We start from the raw sequence: 19,842 nt of genomic DNA, 5'->3' as shown, positions 1-19,842 counted from the left end.
CATATACATATATATATATATATACATATATATATGCTATTTCTCCTATTAGAATAATGGTACTTAATGGCACAAGTACGCTAACAAATATAAGGGTCAAAATAGTTTTGGAAATGTTGTAATGATTAAAAAAAAAGAGAGAGGAAATGAAAAAATACCCTTTATCTCATGCTTTATTAGGAGGCAAATTTTCAAAATTCTGCTCCAAGATTAGAAGTTCAAGATGAGCCCAGAGATATGAGAGGCAGCCCAGAGTGAGGCCAATTCTGATGAGAATAAAAGCTTAAGCTTATTTATGTGACATGCTTAGATACACTTGGGTGAAATGTGTGACAAAAGTATGAATTATGAGCATTTTAGATACCTCCTATCAAATTCATTACTCTTAATTTCCTAACTTAGAGGAATTAATAAATTAGGTAATGTTCACAAGTTTCTTTGATAGAACTAAATATTTATATTCATATATGTCAAAATAATTTCATAATGATCCCATGAATTTTGAGATCCTGGAGTTCACATGAAAAGTCTGCACAGTGCAATGGGAACAAAAAGTTGATGGACCAAAATATGATATTTGTTCTCAGCCAACAAAATTGGGTTCAAATCCTACCTTTTTACCTAATTTCAAAAAAGTGCAATTTTATAATGTCCCATTCTCTCTCAAACTTTTGCACACTTTCTCACTCTCTCTTTTTCTCCCTGATGTCCTACCCTTGTTTCCTGTATTTCAAAATCTCATAGAATATAACTTATATCTCAGGGATTATTCTCCCTACTGTGGATAAAAATACAACTGGGAAATTAATAGAAATAGGAGTGGGAATGAAAGCTTTCTGTTAATGCTTGATTAAAAAAAAGAAAACAAAAAAACTTTGTCTTTCTCTGCAGTCAAGGCCTAGACTATAAAATTCTTGACAGCAGGGACTCTGTTTTTGTACTCACACTTCCCCCTCCCCAGTATTTTATACATAGAAGCCACTCAAGAAGCATTTAAAGATGATATATATAATGATGAAAGAAAAAGGGAATATAATCATCCCCTGTTGTCATGTCTCCACTATAATCTCCAGGCCTGCTTTTTTTCTCCCACTCCCAACTGCTTTGATAGGTCTTCCCTACCTGATTAGGTAAAGTGAAGCTGCTAAGGATTAAAGAAAGGAATTGAGTGATAGCCATACTTAATAAGGACCCAACCTTAAAATTAGAAAACGCACACAGGGAGATACTACTTGACTTTTTAATTGAAAGAGGGGGAAAAGGTGAATAATTAACTACATAAAAGCAAGAAAGAAGAAATAAGTAAAGCTCCAAAAGGAGAAAAAAATAAATTGGAGAAGGCAGGACTTGAGGGTTAATTTAAGATAGATGAGAATGGGGGGTGGGGGGTTTGGGGGGATCGATTCATCTCAAAATAGAGTAAGATAAAATATCTGAAGTGAAACAATGCTATGTTTTAGAAGATGGAAGAATTCCAATTAGGAGAAAAATAATAATAGAGAAAAATAAACCTCACTCTTACAACATGTTAGTAATACAGATAGAAAGATAGATACATAGATAGATAGATAGAGATATATAGATGACTATGTATATATATGTTTGTATGCATATGTGTATGTGTGTGAAGAGAGAGAGAGAGAGAGAAGGAGGGAGGAAGGGAGAAAGAAACAGATGATGGGGATAGACATCTTGGTAATTCAATGATCACTGCTGTCATAGTCTAATTGTACCTATTCCTTTGGCCATGTGTTCTGTCATGTTTGACTCTGTGAGCCCCATTTGGGGTTTTCTTGGCAAAGATACTGGAGTGGTATGTCATTTCCTTCTCCAGATCATTTGATAGATGAGTAAACTGAGGCAAATGAAGTTAAGTGACTTGCCCAGGGCCACACAGCTAATTGGTTTCTGATTTGAACTGAAGAAGATGAATTGAAATGACTCCAGGCCCATCATTCTATCCACTTTGCCATCTAGGTTACTTGGTAGTAGGAAATAAAGTAATGACTACCAAAAAGTGAAGTGATATGTAACCCCCTCCATTCTTCAGTGTCCCTACTTATCAAATAGGAACAATAATTTTCTTTTTCAGGTAAACCATTTTAATGTGTGTGCTTTTTTTTTCAAGGAAAAACACCAAATCAATGCAAAGAGGGGATGGTTTGTGTTTCCTATCTGTGTTGCTAAGTTCCCAAAAGGAGCTAATAGCTTTTGACTCTGACAGGTTTCAGCAAATTCAATACATTTGATTTTCATAACAAAGGCTTTATGCTGAAAAGTAATAGTGAGAAAAATTGGCATGGAGGTATTGCTTGTATATAATTTGCTGGTTTTAGTAAGAAAGCAAAGAGGCAAAGATGCAAAGATTATAATAGTCCATTCTTTAATTATTCAAAAGACCAAATCACCCTAAACTAACTAATAATTTAGCATATTCATTTACTTTAAAATGTACTCTCTCAAGAGAGAATACTTTGCAGTTTCAATAATGGCTGTTCTTCCAGTAAGTTGTGCCTTGACAATCTTACCTGTGTTGTAGCTGCCTTTAAATGCTCTCATTTGCTGCTGCATGGAATTAGTCATTTTGACAGCTTCCAAGCACTCACTTATAGGAAATTTCATATTGACTGCCACTCCTTATAGCATATTCCTCTTCTTCCTGTGAAGGTCCCACATAGATCACCTTAACAGCTGTCTTCTACTTGCTACTGGATGATAGGAGGTGGTGTAATTTTCTGCAGCTTTGCCTGATTTCCCAGATGAAAGTATATCATACAGGAAACGATTAGAACATGATTTAAGCTTTCATTGACATGGAAAAGGTTGGAAGAATGCATTTTCTCACTTTCATCTCACAGAGCTGCTTTAGAAAGAAAATCTAAGAGGGAAGTCAGGGTTGTTAGAGACAATCCTCAGTTTCCTCACTTTATGGCCCTGTTTCAGATTAGTTCTCTTAGTAACTAAGTGACTCACAGTTATTATTGAAAATGTCATATTTCCAAGGATATGGTCTTCAGAAAAAAAAAAAGGGACATGTAATCAGATAAGGCTGAACTAGCTGACCAATGAAAAATGAGTTATTTCTACTAAATTACATTAAATCTGGCAAACAGTTCAGGGTTTAGCACAAATAAGGTACTTAAATGTTTTTTGACTCATTTAGTAATTAAATTAAATTTCATTTTCACTTTCAAAAATGTTTATCAAATTGAATTGAAGTGAATCATTTAATAGGTGTGTCCTATGTTCAAAGCACTGTCTTAGGTTCTATGGAGGATAAAAATGTAACTCAAATATGGTTCTTGTGAACAAGATAAGATATGTATATGAATAGATGTAATACTAGTTACAAGTGCTATCACCATTATAAGTAAAATGATATGAGGCATAGAGTAGGGAGGTCATTCACTCACTTCTGATTTGGCCAGGGGTGGCGTCAGATTTGGGGGGTCTCCTGGGAAAGGCTGCATTTGATTTTGAAGGATGGGTAGGATAAATTTATTATCCACTCTGTGTCATATTGCTTTTTTTCTCTGTCTTCAATGAACTCATAAATTAATTGGTTATAACATGATAACAAAAATAAAACATTTATCAAATAATAAATGGCTACATAGGAGTAAATGCTAATAGGTGTGGCATGATAAGCCTTAAATATAATAAGTAGCTAGAGAAAGGAGAGATCACTGGGTGCTGAAGCAGTTAGGTGATGCTTCATGGGGAGATGAATAGCATGGTGGTGGGATGGGGAGGACCTGAGCTGGGTTTTATTGTATGAGTATTATTTGTATAGGTGTTGGAAGATGGGAGGAAAGTATGCCATCCAGGCAGGGAAGCAGCATAAATAAAGGTAGTGAGGCCAAAATGTTCTAGTTAGTGTCAGGAAGACTGAAAAGATCTTGACTAGATTTGAAGTTGCATGTAGGAGGTAGTAGAAAATGATTTTTGGTACTAGTATGAGGGGCTTGTGTTATTTAAATTATTTGGGGACTAGGCTGGGTGTACTAAGATTATTATTTCTGCTACATTAATTGCTATTTATATAATAATGACTATTGCCCAAGTTTTGGCAGTAAGCATTTATTATTAATTAATATCACATATTATTAAAGTATTAACCACATAGCTCCCCAACTTCCCCACTAGCCACAGGCTTACAAGCGTAAACAATTACATACTCAGCATATGGAGCCAAAAGGGCTAGCCATAAGAGAGATGAGAATGTATGTGGAGAGTAAAAGAGAGCAAGCTTCTCATGGTCCAGTCTTTTTATCCTCTTTTGGTAGAGATGGATTAATATACATTGATCCAAGCTAAGTGATTAGCATCATTTATCTCCATTGATTGACAGGAATTGAGGGGTGGTCTTAGAGAGGATAAGGTCCTACTCTAGGTACGTCTTTCCCTAGCTAATCAAAAGAATCAATGTGCATTCCTTTGGTTAAGATAAACTCAGCCCATGCGGGTTTCTGGTGTGAGGGGGAGAGAGCAGCAAAAATTAATGTCTGGGTTTCTCCTAGAAATCCATTATTAATAATTATTTTCTCACAGGCTTCAAGGTCAGTCAGTGGTATACACACACACACATACATATACATATACATATACATATACATATACATATACATATACATATACATATACATATACATATATATGTGCGTGTAAGTATGTGTGTATACACATATATATGTGTATCATATATGTGTGTATATCATATATACACATATACTATATGTACACTAGATATATACTATATATATATATATATATACACACTATATATTTAGTATATGTATATCTACATCTATGTCTATATCTATATTCATCTCAATACTGAATAAACTATTTGGGAAGATAGGTAGAGTACTACTAAATTCCATTTATGTAATAAATATGGTGTTGATACCCAAACCAGGAAGAGCCAAAATGGAGAAAGAAAAATTTAGATCAATTTCCCTAATAAATATTGAGACAAAATATTTAAACAATAGACTAACAAAGAGATTACAGTAATACATCACAGGGGCCATACACTATGACCAGGTACGATTTATAGCAGGAACATAGGGCTGGTTCAATATTAGGAAAATTATCAGGATAACTGACCATATCCATAACAAAACCAACAGAAATCATATGATTATCTCAATAGATGCAGAAAAAGCTTTTGACAAAATACACCATTTATTCTTATTAAAAACACTAGAGGGCATAGTAATAAATGGAATTTACCTTAAAATGATAAATACTATTCATCTAAAGTTATCTAAAACCACTATCTTTAATGGGGATAAGCTAGAAAGCTTTCCTAATACAATAAGGGGTGAAGCAAGGATGCCCATTATCACCTCTATTACTTAATATTGTACTAGAAATGTTGGCTATAGCAATAAAAGAAGAAAGATTGGGGCAGCTAGGTGGCGCAGTGGATAAAGCACCAGCCCTGGATTCAGGAGTACCTGAGTTAAAATCCGGCCTCAGACACTTAACACTTACTAGCTGTGTGACCCTGGGCAAGTCACTTAACCCCCGTTGCCCCACTCAAAAAACAAACAAAAAAAAAGAAGAAAGATTAAAGGAATTAGAATAGTAAATTAAGAAAGCATGGAATAGTTTATCTGTCAGATTTATGGACAGGGGAAGAATTTAGGACTAAAGAATATATAGAGAGCATTACAAAATATAAAATAGATACTTTTGGTTACATAAAATTAAAAAGTTTTAGCACAAACAAAACCAATGTAAGCCAAATCATAAGGAAAGCATAAAACTGGGAAAGAACTTTTGCAACAAGTATCTCTGATAAAGGCCTCCTTTCTTAAAAATATAGGTAACTGAGTTAAATGTATAAAAATACAAGTCATTCCCCAGTTGATAAATAAATGCATATGAACAGGCAGTTTTCATACAAAACAATCAAAGCTACATATAATCATATGAAAAAAAATGCTCCGAATCACTATTGATCAGAGAAATGCAAATTAAAACAATTCTGAGGTACCGTCTCACACCTAATATGGCTAATATGAAAAAAAAAAAAAAAAGGAAAATGTTGGATGTTCCAGGAGATGTCGAAAACTGGGACACTAATCCACTGTTGGTGAAGGTGTGAACTGATCCAACCATTCTGGAGAGCAAACTGAAACTATGCCCAAAGGGATAGAAAACTGTGTATACCCTCGGATCTGTCAATACTACTGCTAGGTTTATATTATAAAGACATCCCAAAAAAGAAAAAAGAAAAAGAAAAGGACCTATTTTTACAAAACTATTTATAGCATCTCTTCTTGTAGTGGCTAAGAATTGGAAATTGAAGGGATGTCCATCAATTGGGGAATGGCTAAACAATTTGTAATGGAATGTTATTGTGCTATAAGAAATGGCAAACTGGATGATTTCAGAAAAATCTGGAAAGATGTTAAGGGCTAAAATTCTAGCTAAACTGTCTAAAATAGCCAATGAGTGGTCGCCAATAAATTATAAGCTTTAGCAAGAGTTAGACTTTTAAGCATTTATTAAGGAGAATAAGAATTTGGTAAAGAGAGAGAGAAAGGCCTAGATTCCTATCTATTAAAGGGAGAGCACATTTCTAGCTCCGCTCTCCACCAGAGTCCAGAGGAAAGAGCCCGAGACTGAGCGCCAGTCTCTTCCTTCCTCCTCCCACTAGTCCGCGTCACTTCCTGACTCCTGAAGAAAAGACTCCTGGTCTTGCCCTCAAAGACCTTCCCTTCATGGGCAGAACTCTTCTACAGTAAGTATCCAGCAGGTGGCGTTATTCCAATCGTTACAAAGACTTACATGAGCTGATATATAATGATGGGAACAGAAACAGGAAAACATTGTACACTATAACAGCAATACTGTTTCTTGAAGAAATGTGAATAACTTAACTATTCTTAGCGATGCCATGATCCAAGACAATCCTAAATGACTAATGATGTAGCATACAACCACCTCCAGGTATAGAAATGATATTGATTGAACACAAACTATTTTTCACTTTCTTTCTTTTTTTTTCTTTTATTTGAGTCCTCATAAACAATTGTTACTATAAAAATGTTTTACATAATTCTACATGTGTAGCCTAAATCTGATTGCTTACCATCTCAGTGAGGGGGAAGGGGAATGAGGGCAGGATATAATTTAGAAATCAGAACTTTAAATAAAAATGTTTATTAAATAATAAATAGGAAAACCAATAACAGATTTCAGAATAACACATTATTCTCTCTCAATGAAGAGAAAGAATATTAGGGAAAAGGAAGATTGTGGACCTTGACTTGGGATAATTTTCTAAAAGAGTTCTTCTCCCATTAGGTATCTTCCTAGGGAATATGATTTCTTCTACTAAAGAGACCCTATCATGCATGTATACATACATATGTGTGTATTCTATCATAGGATTATTTTATTTTTTTGGAGGCTTCTTGGGCAATGTTTATTTCTAGATATGTCAGTTACTGATTTCAGTGTTCATCTGTTGGCATCAGCAGGCCCCATGAAATTTAACAACAAAAAGAACTGCTTAAACATTTTCAGGGCTTCACAGGGTAGACATAAATACAATTTTTGTCATAATGACATGAACTAGAATCATCTGAAAAGACTATGAAATTATCCTAAGTCTTATAGCATACTTGATATAATTTTTAAGGGGTGTGGGGGGTGCATGGGTCCAACATCAGAATCCTTTTGGAATAAATAAATGAACTGCTGGAGACACTGGGATGATAGACTTGGCATCCTAAAACATAATATCACCTAAGTATATGACTAAAAAATAATCATGAAAGAGTATGTCTGACACTACCTAGGGTACTTATGGAAGGTGATATTAAGAATATATGGGTTCAGGGGACAGCTAGGTGGCACAGTGGATAAAGCGCTGGTCCTGGATTCAGGAGGACTTGAGTTCAAATTTGGTCACTGACACTTGATACTTACTAGCTGTGTGATCCTGGGCTAGTCCCTTAACCCCCATTGCCCCCTCACTATATATATGGGTTCCATGGACACCCAAGGGATCCATGGATATATATAAATGGCTACATAATTTTTAAAACATATTTTAATAATTGTATTTTGATAGAATGTTTCCTTTGTAATCTTTATATCTTATTTTGTTCATTTCAAGTAAATATTTTGAAAAGTGGTCTGTCTATAGGCTTCACCAAACTTCCAGAGGGGTGCATAACACACACAAAAAGGGCAAGAAACTCACTTAGGTTGTTATCAATAGATGAGCTGTTACACTCTACTGGGTCTTAAAGTATCCCTAAACCTTGGGAAAACATGGTGTGTATTATTCAAAAAGCAACTCATATTGTCACATTATCATTCCCATACCAATATACTAAGAATTGTGAAGTGTGTGAATCACTGTTTCAGGATTACAAAGGTCAACTAAAAAGACATGATACTTTTCCCCGCTTATACCTTCATTTAAATGGAAACTAAGAATGTACAAATAGAAAAGGAATGCTTGGCTAACAGGCAAGACATGAAAGAAATTTGCCAGATACACACATGGTCTGGAATCTTTCAGATTCCTGACAGATCCAAACCTTTAGTGTCTTTGATTAATTATAGGGATTCAGACAAAATGCCTTCAAGGTGCCAGCACTTATTTCTGAGAACAGAATTTTGCTCAGTAGCTGAATTTCTTCCAAGGCAAACTCACATAATAGCAAATATCTTTCCCAGATGCCCAATTACCATAGCAAACACAAATGATTTTTGGCTTGATTGAAAGAAACAAGCCATTTACAAGCAATATGGAAATCCATAGGTTAATATCCTTTGGAAAATAGAGACTGTATATTATATTAGTAGTAAGTATTAAAATTAAGTTTAATGTTCTTCTCTCTGGATATTGGTTGTTGTCCTAAGATATACCATTATTCCATGAAAATCAATAACATCCTGTTAACCATAGTACAAGCAAATTTTCAATACTTTTATTACCATTACTAGGAAAAAATAATCTCTGTTTATGTTTTGCTGATAGGAAAGATATTGAAAGTTTTGAGTACTACATAAGTGTATGCCTTAGATATGGTACTAAATGACATTGCTCATATTGCATGGGGAAGGAAAGTCTGTGGCAAAAGTAGTCTAAACATTTCCCAATTCATTCAAATCAGCTTGTAGCTATCCTTATTATACATGAGGTAATCCAAAAACAAAAATAAAGCAAAACAAGCATTGCCTAGACTTAAACGTTCTTAACTTTGTATCCACCATGCCACCTAGGTGCCCCCTGGATCCATAAACTTTTTTTTTATTGATGCAATTGGGCTTAAGTGACTTGCCCAGGGTCACACAGCTAGTAAGTGTTAAGTGTCGGAGGTCAGATTTGAACTCAGGTCCTCCTGAATCCAGGACCGGTGCTCTATCCACTATGCCACCTAGCTGCCCTGATCCATAAACTTTTAAAAATATATTTTAGGGGCAGCTAGGTGGCGCAGTGGATAGAGTACCGGTCCTGGAGTCAGGAGGACTTAAGTTCAAATCCAGCCTCAGACACTTGACACTTACTAGCTGTGTGACCCTGGGCAAGTCACTTAATCCCAATTGCCTCACCAAAAAAAAAAAAAAAGGAAAAAAATATATTTTAATACCTAAGAAATTATTGATGACTTTGTGGAGAACAATTTTGGTGGAATAACAGATCAGTCAGAACATTTTTCATAAGTCAGATTATAAGGAGTTAAAAAGAGAGTTAAAGAATAGAAAGTAGAGTTGCCTATTATAGATGGCCTTTTCAAGAAATTTATCCATAAAGAGAAGAAGAGATATAGGACTATGGTTAGTGGAATGGAAAGGTAAAGTGAAGATATTTTTCAGGCTAGGGAAAGGCATGAACATGATTATAGGCAATAGGGGGACAAGCCAGTAAAGAGGGAGAGATTTTTTAAAAAAGTAAAAGAGTGGCTATGACAGAGGAAGCAATCTGGCAGAGGGGACCGGAAGGAATAGGATTACTTGAGTAGGTAGAGGGGTTAGCCATGGTAAGGAGAAAGCCCACCTCATCACTTAAGGCATATATAAAGGACAAGGAAGTGGTAGAGAACATCTGAGTGATAGAAGATGAGAAAGAATGGAGAAGAGGGCATTCTTGGTGAATGTCTTCAACTTTTCTATAAAATAAGGAAGAGATCTCAGCTGAGAGGATAAGTTGGAGGAGAAGCCATGAGAAGTTTTAGGAGAGATGAAAAGCCACTGTGGAGAGTGGGATAGTGAGTTGATAAGGTAAGTATAGAAGGATTGTCCAGGACCAGTGAGGGCCCATTTGAAGTTGTGTAATGTAAATTTGTAGTGGGCCCTATCAGAACAGTTGTCTGATTCTCTCCATTTTTATTCAGAAGTATACATGATGGAACAAAGGTAGCAAATGGTTGGAATGATTCAAAGGTGAGGTTTGGCAGGGTTTAATAGGTGAAATTATAAGGGGGCTAGGGATTCAAGAAATGAAGACAGTGTAGAATTAAATTGGTTCACCAAGGAATCAAGACAGAAAAAAGTAGAGACTGGCTAGTGTATGGAGTATGACATGGAAATACATTTAAGGCTCAAGAGATTAGAGGCCACGGTGCAGACAAAGATTAGAGTTTGGTAAGGAAAGGCAAAGGGAGAGATGAACATCCAACAGGTTATCTGTAGATATAGATATCAATTTCTATATCAATTGAATGTGAATTCTTGAATGTGAGGTTGTAAATTTTTGGTTGATGGCAATATCATAGGTATAACTATCTTTCCGTATGACTGAAGTGGGATGAAGGAGTAGGTCATGGCAAGTAAGGAGGTTAGAGTTTTGAGAGAGAGAGTGAAATATGTATAGTGAAATCTCTTGGTATGATGTAAGAAGTTGGTATGGGGAGAAAAATTGTGAGCCATGTACTGAACCCATTGAGGAAGAAAAGGGAATGACCAGGAAGTCTACAGACATCAGGTACTAGAACTGTGATATGTTTGTAAATATCAATACCATTCATCTCAAAGGAGTTAATGATTGATTGGGAAAACCTGGAAATGGCAATGTGTACATTTAATGATTGCATGCTTCTTCTTGAAACAAATACCCTTGTTTGATTCAGCATTAAGTATGTGCAAGACAACCAGGTGGCTCAGTGAATAGAATGCTGGGCCTAGAGTCAGGAAGAACTAAGTCCAAATCTAGCCTCCAGACACTTGACAGCTATTTGACCCTGGGCAAGTCACTTAACCTCTGTTTGCCTTAATCCACTGCAGAAGGAAAGGACAATCCACCCCAGTATCTTTTATGGGAGGGGGCTAGGTGGCCTGGAGTCAGGAAGCCTCATCTTCTTAAGTTCAAATCTGGCCTCAGACACTTACTAGCTGTGAGACCCTGGGAAATATCATTTATCTCTATGTGCCTCAGTTTTCTCATCTGTAAAATGAGCAAATGAAGGAAAGGGAAAATAACTCCAGTATCTTTGCCAAGAAAACCCTAGATGTGGTCACAAAGACTAGGACACATTTATAAATGACTGAACACATGTTCAAGGCCCTGGGAATAAAAAAAATGAAAAAACAGCCTCTAACTTTTGAATGGTATTCATTTTATTGGAAGCTACATTTTTCTTTTAAATACTCATATTCTTTTGGGGATCATCTAAAACTATGAGTCATGGAATGCTGCAAACTTGGAAGAATAAAAGTTTTGGTCATTCAAAAGGCAACAAAGTGATTCATGGCAATAAAAAATGAACTGTAATATATTACCAATGTAGAATTACTCAGAGGAAGTGGCATATAGTTTGTCATCATTGATGAATTACTAGGAAAGAAGGTGGGCAATGAATGAAGCAAATGTAAAGGAAAACTGATATATGTCATATCTTCTCCAATTGTACCTATAGAATGTCAAGAGACTGTCAAAGAGGAATGCTCCTAGAACCCTGAATAGATGCCCTGTATTGTATATATGAGAAAACGTGGCTGTGATTGGCAAAGAATAGAAGGTGTGCTTCAGTTGTGATCTATAAACACGGAAGGCTGAGTCTTTGTGTTCATACACACTAAGATGAAATCACAGATCCATTTATATTCACACACACACACACATATATGCATACAAGCATTTTCTTATCTAATAACTCATATTTCATTCGTGACCATCCTTAAGATCAATAGGTACTTTAACACCTGCAGAATCTGGAAGATTCATGATTAATGACAGTTAATTCTGCACATACCTGTTTCTCTCCGCTAGGTTTCTTGTGGTTTAATAGTAGCTCCACAGCCCCCACAACTTCCTTTCTTATGGCATGTAAAAGAGCATCTCCAACATAAACATTAAAACTTAAGAGCAATTCAATAAGCTCTAGGTTCTCATTCTCAATTGCAATGAGAAGCGCAGTTCTTCCAAGGGGATCAATGCAATTAATATTAATTTTAAAATAAATTTCTGCTTCCTCCAGGGATTTCTTGACACTGGCATAATCCCCCTTCTCCACAGCATTCAAATAGGCTTTCTCTGATGGTGAGAGTTCAGATTCTGCTCTTACAATCCGAAGAGGGATGCGATCTCTGTAGGGAGCATTGACGTTCCTTTTGTAGTAGAACTGAGCCATGTTTATGCCATGTTATTTCTCTGAATCTGAAATCACACATGAAAAACACAACACAAACCATAATATTAGTAAGAAGGCTCTTATAAGCTGCATGATACCCTGTTGGAATCATCTAAAGCTTTTTTTTACACCAACATCAAATAAAAGTTTGTTTTTAAAACAAATAATATAAATATTATAATAAAGAATTTAAATGTTTTCACTGTCTGAAATTGCAAATTCATACCACAACTGTCACTCTAATTAATTTTCAGCTATTTAGAAATGTACATTGAAAAGCCATCATCCAAGTAGCATGCAAAGTGGTTGATGTCTGACAAATTATTTGAAATATAATATGAAAGTTATTCATGTAGCATAATTAAACAGAAGATGGGTCTGTATACTTGTGCAAACTACTTGTTGGCAGAATTTCTAAGGAACCAGAGTCTATATCTTGAATGTAGTCCCTCAGTTAAGCCAGGTCACAGTTAATTGTATCAAGAAATTTTCTGAATAATTAATTTGGACATGAAGCCGATCTAATTTAATATAAATTTATTAACTACTGTGTGCAGATGTGATATAATGTTCAAAGAAGATGAATCTCTATACTCTTAAGATGCTTTTGAAATTGTGGATTACCATCATTTTAGAAAAATAATTTTCCAAAGCCTATAAAAAAATCAATTTGGAAGACGCAATTTGCTTCAGCCCTGGCTGCATTTTCCAATGCTATCTAACTTTGATGTTAATCATTTTTCTGAACTTTTAGTGTCATATTTTTTTCCTCTTTTCAAGCAAATTCACAGGAGGAAATGCTAAATTGCTGTTCATGATGTTCTTAGTGAGCAAAGCAAGGTATCTATGATTTCTAAAGGAAGATTGAAATAATCTAATTTCCCAAAGGAAGGGAGTGGATAGCAAAGGACCAAATCCATAGAGAGTAAATTATGACAAATTTCCCTTTCATCCCTTGATGTATCTTCTTAGCTTCAGGACCATAATGAATCCATCAAAATACAGGAACATTAAGCATAATGTAGGTACATTTTTTATTCAGTGCATTACTTTTAAGATGCTAAGGTGATAGACCATTAAAATAGCCTCTAAAATGACATTATCTTAACAGGAAAAATAATTGTTGGAACCTACATCGGATTGGGATGATGATATAGTATCCCCACCATCCCCACCCCAAATGGGGTTATATGTGAATTATCCATTACATGCCAGTGGCAGCTACAGACTATGAAGAAGAAAAGAGAAAAGCCTACCAGTACTCCTTTGATATAACTGGCTGTCCCAGTGGTAGGTTTAGTGTTATATTTTCTCAAGCCTCTCAAACTTTGCCTTTATATCTCCTCTCCCTGACTTGCTTGTCAAGTTTTCTTAGAAACTCAGTTGCTGTTTGTCTTCTGAAACTCTACTTTTATATTGTACCTCTTGGATTAACTGACTGTACTCTTTTTTCCTGCTATGACTTTGGATTGTCATGTTCTGCCTTCACCATCAGCCAGCTCACAATATGGCATTATTCTAAAATTCCACTAAATCTCCTAACCCATGTGGCCAGGAAAGAATATTTCTGAACCACGACCCCACTCTTATAGGTTATTATAGGATGTATTTTATTTAAAGACTTTCCAATATCAATTTTGTTCTGTTAAAGCAAAATCAGTTCAGTATTTCGGTGACTCGTTTTAATTACAATTCACATTTTTATAGCGTTTCTCTGGACATTCTCATGAATTAGATAATGGAAATATTACCACCCACAGATTATAGATATAGAAAGTGAAATACAGAGTGTTTACATGACTTGTGCAGATTCATAGAGATGCTGAATAAAACTAAAAATGAACACCCTTTATCCCACAAGAGTGAATCCTTGAATGTCTGACAATTTCAATATTTGATGTATTAAGGATGTGATATAATCACCATGATATGAAAAATGCATTCACAGAATTATTCTGTGCAGATTGCTAAATTATATGGCAATGGTAGAGAATAATAGGGATAATTTCCCTTTCAGTGGCAGCATTAGAAATAGTTACCTGTGTATAGCCAGGGGCAAAACTTTGAACTGTCATGGTAGTGTTCCCATTTCATTAATATTTTGGAGTTTTGAACTTTCCATAATTACTGTAGTGTGATCTTAAGGTAGGGCATTTCACAAAGAAAATCTTCAGTAATATCATTCACTGACATTGAAATAATGTTCAGTGATATCTAAGATAATGATTCCTTTCTTGCATTTTTATGTTCTCTTTCTGTAATTAATATGTATCCTGAATATTGTCCCTTTTGATCTTTGAATTTGGGGTTCCTTAACTAAATAAATCCTTCATTCACAGTAAATCTTTGAAGTTGGTTGGCATAGACAGCTTTATATGAAGGTGAAAATGTCCCTTCCCCCTCATTTTTTGCATTTTAGTCTATTTGCATGTACTTTGCTTCTTATTGAATACAAATGAATACACATTTATTAAGTACTGGAGATACAAAACTAAAAGAGTAAGATATATTTCCTGTTCTCAATGAACATAATTCTGCCTGGTGGAGGAAGATAACATACAAGATAAGAGGTGATTGGGTCAGTTTAAAAAAATAAAGAGAAAAATCATTTTAACTTGGGGATTAGGAGTCTGAACTTTTTTTAGCGAAGTGACATCTGAATTGGATTATAAAGGAAGGAAATGAATTTAATAGCTTTCCATACTTAGAGTTGAGAAAAGGCCAGGGAATCTATTTACTTTCTCCCTGTCTTATCATGTTTTAGAACCACTATTTCCTTTCCCGATTTACTCGTTTCAAGCATCTTTTTCTTCAAGGGCTTTTCTTGATTCATCCAGTTATTAATGGACCCTGACCAAATTTCTTAGTATTCATTTTGTGTACATACTGTATTTACATATCTATGAACATGTTGTATCTCTACAATAGAATTTCAGCTCCTTGAGTGCAGTTATAGTTTCACTTGTATATGCACACACATAAATGTATGCATGTATAAGTATATTTATATACATACATATGGGTATATATCCAAAACCATGACCCATATTATATGCTTAATAATTTACTTTGATTGCTTTATATGATTATGGGAAGTTGTGAGGTGAAATTGGCACAATTTTATATGGTAAAATATAGATAAGTATTTAGATGGTTCCCCTTCTGAACTTAGTGGTAGTTAGATGGAGCAATGGATAGAGCACTGGGGTTGGAATCAGGAAGATGCGTATTCTTGAGTTCAAATCTAGCTTCAGACACTTACTAGGTATGTGACCATGGGCAAGTCACTTAACCCTCATTGCCCAGAAGATTAAAAAAAAAAGAACTGGAAAAGGAATTGGAAAATAACTCTAGTATCACTACCAAGAAAATGCCAAATGAAGTCACAAAAAGTTGGATGCAGCTGAAATGACTGAACAACAACAGCAAAAACTTCTTAGCTTTAATGTAGGGGATTTAGTAGTGGTAAAGCAATCAATGAAATACAATAAATAAGTAATGGAATAAAAGCTATCTCACAAGTGATATGGAAAAACAAAACAAAACAAACAAAACAAAGAATCTCATAGCTACCTAGTCTAAAACGACTATAATATAATAATCTCTCTTACAGTCCTTCAACATGAGGTTATCCAACATTCACAACATTCACTGAAATACCTCTTGTGAAAACCTCAAGCAGAAGCCACTTCTACATGCCTGATTTTGGTAATTTCACATCATCATCATATTGTTTGTCAAGTAAGCCTTTGAATGTATGACAAAATAGTCCACAGGACTTGGCATCATCCTAGTCAATGCTAGAGACAATGCAAAAGTGCTGGGCATGTCACTTAAGCTTTCAGTGCCTGTCTTTCTGAGTATAGTAAAGAACACTCATTAACAGAGGTAAGGATTAATGAAAGCAGAAGGGCAAGGGTTAGTATTTAAAGAATAAATGTTGAGATTATCTAACACTAATTTTCTTTTTCTATTCTCCTAGATTTGAGCAAAAACATCTTGTAAGAATTGAAATGCTAGGGGGCGGCTAGGTGGCGCAGTGGATAAAGCACCGGCCCTGGATTCAGGAGTACCTGAGTTCAAATCCGTCCTCAGACACTTGACACTTACCAGCTGTGTGACCCTGGGCAAGTCACTTAACCCCCATTGCCCCGCAAAAAAAAAAAAAAAAGAATTGAAATGCTAAAAACAATTATATCAAACAATATTATACGGTCTTAACTTTTGTTTAAGGATGAAATACTAGGATTATATGGAAAATAAATATCTACTGATAATGGAATATCATATTCCTTACTAAAAATGTTATGAGCTACATCATTTACCTCTTCTTGCTATATAGCAATCTTTTAGTGATCTTCAGAATTAAACTATCAAAAGGGTACAACATCAAATTTGAAGTTTTCAAACCTGAGAAGTATATAATATATAGTGAAGAGTTCTGATAAGGTTGATTGGATTCCAAAATTGACTTTCACTTATCAGCAATTGCAGAAATTCTACAGGATGGTAAGTTAGGAAAAAAAATAAACCATCTGGTACACAGAGTGGCTTGACCTACAAAGTGGAAACAAAAGAATCATTCTCAGGTCAGCAGCCTTATGATATACTTTGTGAAAGGAGAAAGGGTCAAGAAATTCCATTCCACCCATAGGGAATTGCAACTTTTCTTTTTATTCTCTCCTCATGATAAATTGACAAAAAGCAAAATCATTGCTTCACTCAATAGGATGTGCCTTCAGAATTGCCATAATATTTTAGGGAAGTTTGTCTTTTAAGGGAATAGGGACAAATCTTTGAAATTCTACTTCTTATAAATATAAAATTGGTTTTACCTATATGTGATGAAATAGAAAACGACTTCAACCTAGAAATAAGCATAGGAGAAACTGAAAAGTTTGATGAACAATAGGATAATTAATGGTAAATATAATTAATGAAAAAGATAAAAATACATCCTCCTTATTTTGATAAGATTTATTTTTAATGAGGGAAATGAATGAAAAGATGATGGGCGTATATCAGAGACAGACAGATTGTTGGACTTGGAGTCAACAAGACCCCAAACTTAATCCTGTTTCACATACTATGAGTTGTTTGACCCTGGCCAAGACCTTGAAACTTTGTCTGACTCAGCTTTTCCATCTTTAAAGTGGGTTTAATAACAGTACCTATCTCACAGGTTTGTTGTAAGTAGAAAAATGAAGGATTATATATAACATTCTTTGCAAACTTTAAAGAATATAAATGTTAAGAATAATAACAACTAGTTTTTATCAAGATGCAACATATTTCAAACAATGTCTTGGATCCAAGAGTATCACTGAACGCAGTTGTTACTGAAAAAGTAGACCTGCACTATAAAGATTACAAGGAACAACTGATGCTGCCCCATCTGTTCAACTAGTTTAAATGGAATTATAAAATAATCAAGAGTTGCAGGACATTGGGTAAATTCTTTGTGTCAGAGATAATTAAACTGTTTGTTTATCATGGATCCCTCTGTTGGACTGGTGAAAGCAATTATCAAAATATTAAAAAAAGAAAAACAGAATGATCACAGGCACCAGGTTAAGAATCTCTTCTTTATGGAGATTTTGTAGAAGGGTCCCGGAGGAAAACTTACAGGAATGTCATAGGCGACTTTCAAAATTCCTAGATCAAGGAAAAAATATTGGGAACAAGAAAAAAACTTAAATACTGTGGAAATGCAGTCAGGATTTCACAAAACATAGCAGCTTCTACTTTTTAAATGACCATAGGTGTTAGAATATTATATTTTGAAAAGCAAAAGAGTTTGGGTTGCGTACAAGAATAATATACAGAGCTGAGTATAATCCTGAATGGAGAAAAAAAAAATGGACATTAGACAAACCGAAAGACTTTTAGGTGTTTGACCAGAACTCAATGGAAATTTAATAGAAGAGATCCCTAAGAAATATAAAGAACACATTAAAGACTAATTATAAGGAATTCATTAAGATTAAAGAGCTATATATGAACATGATATCACTATTATTTTGAAAGAAAAGTTGGGGATGAATAGTATATGATGAGTTGCTTCTAAAAAACAGAATTGGGTAGCAAAAAGGTAAAAGAAAGCAATCATTATAAAAATTGGGGGTGAAAGGATGAATACAAAGGAAGTAGTTGGGGGAGGGGAGGGCTGGTAATATTTTAACCTTACTCTCATCTGCATTGAAGAGGAAACAATATAGACATATGGAAACTGGTAGAAGCCTTCTGATCACGTAGAGAGGTGAGACAACTTGGAGGTCAGAGTTGCAGAGGGACTTTTAGAGGAATATATAGATTGGGATTTGAGAGGATGGGGAGAGGGTGGAGGGCAGTCTTGGAGGGTTTGGTGGGATTGGGAGTGGGAGAATGGGAGGGAGAAGATAAGGGAACTGGGATGGGGTAAAAAGAAAGCCTTAGAAGGAAAATAGTCAAAGTAAGGAGGAAAATTCACAAATAATAATTATAACTTTGAATATAAATTTAATTTAAAGGTAGGTCTCTTTGTAGTGGAAAATAACTGGAAATTACAGGGATCCTTAGATCCTAGGCAGTGTGCTATAGTGAGTAGAGAATTGGAATGGGAGTCAGAAAGATGGGTTCAAATCCCACCTGAGATATTGATTATCCATGTGACCCCGCGTAAATCACTTAACCCTTCCATTTCCTCAGTTTCCTTATCTCTTCATGTCATAGTTGGACTCAATGGCTTCTAAAGTCCCTGCCAGCTCTAAATATATCATCCCATGATGGGTAATAAAAGATTTGTGACTAAAGAAAACATACCAATTTGATTTTTAAGAATTCTTTATGATAGTGTAGCTATTTGCTAGTTGATCCACACTATTATACTCCAGGAGAGGCCTGTTACATGGTCCTGTTAATATTACAATATACCATGTGCTGCTGCCTCAGACACTCATCACTATTCCTATATAGTTATCTGGCATAAAATTAGTGCTTAAATGCTAGAGGAGTATTGACATATTATCATACAAAATGGACATGTTACCCTAGAAAAGCAACATTTCTTCTCATATTTGTTATACAATCCTTTTTATTGTCAGTGTGTTATATTTTTTCCTTTGGTTTATTCCCTGCAACATTGTTATGCTTTGTGAAGAGGGTAGGAGAAAAGCATTATCCTTTCAATTCATGCCTTAATCCATAGCATATATCATGGGTGCAGATGTGGCCAGAAAGCCTAGAACAGTAAGTAAGATGC

At 35.1% G+C, this 19,842-nt stretch overlaps 1 protein-coding gene across 3 annotated transcripts in view; it reads right to left on the bottom strand.

Annotated features, from left to right (window-relative positions):
- Positions 1–19,842, bottom strand: part of TRPC4 (transient receptor potential cation channel subfamily C member 4) — a 260,284-nt gene that overhangs the window by 162,293 nt on the left and 78,149 nt on the right. For all 3 annotated transcript variants that reach the window (XM_043998714.1, XM_043998713.1, XM_043998715.1), the window contains exon 2: positions 12,225–12,628. In XM_043998714.1, coding sequence (XP_043854649.1) covers positions 12,225–12,602 — 378 coding nt within the window. In that variant the 5' untranslated portion in view covers positions 12,603–12,628. The remainder of the gene's footprint in view (positions 1–12,224; positions 12,629–19,842) is intronic.

Source organism: Dromiciops gliroides, chromosome 3, assembly GCF_019393635.1.
Source record: "Dromiciops gliroides isolate mDroGli1 chromosome 3, mDroGli1.pri, whole genome shotgun sequence".
Classification (NCBI taxonomy): Eukaryota; Metazoa; Chordata; class Mammalia; order Microbiotheria; family Microbiotheriidae; genus Dromiciops; species Dromiciops gliroides.
The sequence above is the reverse complement of the archived record's forward strand: the minus strand, read 5'-3'. Positions and strand labels throughout refer to the sequence as shown.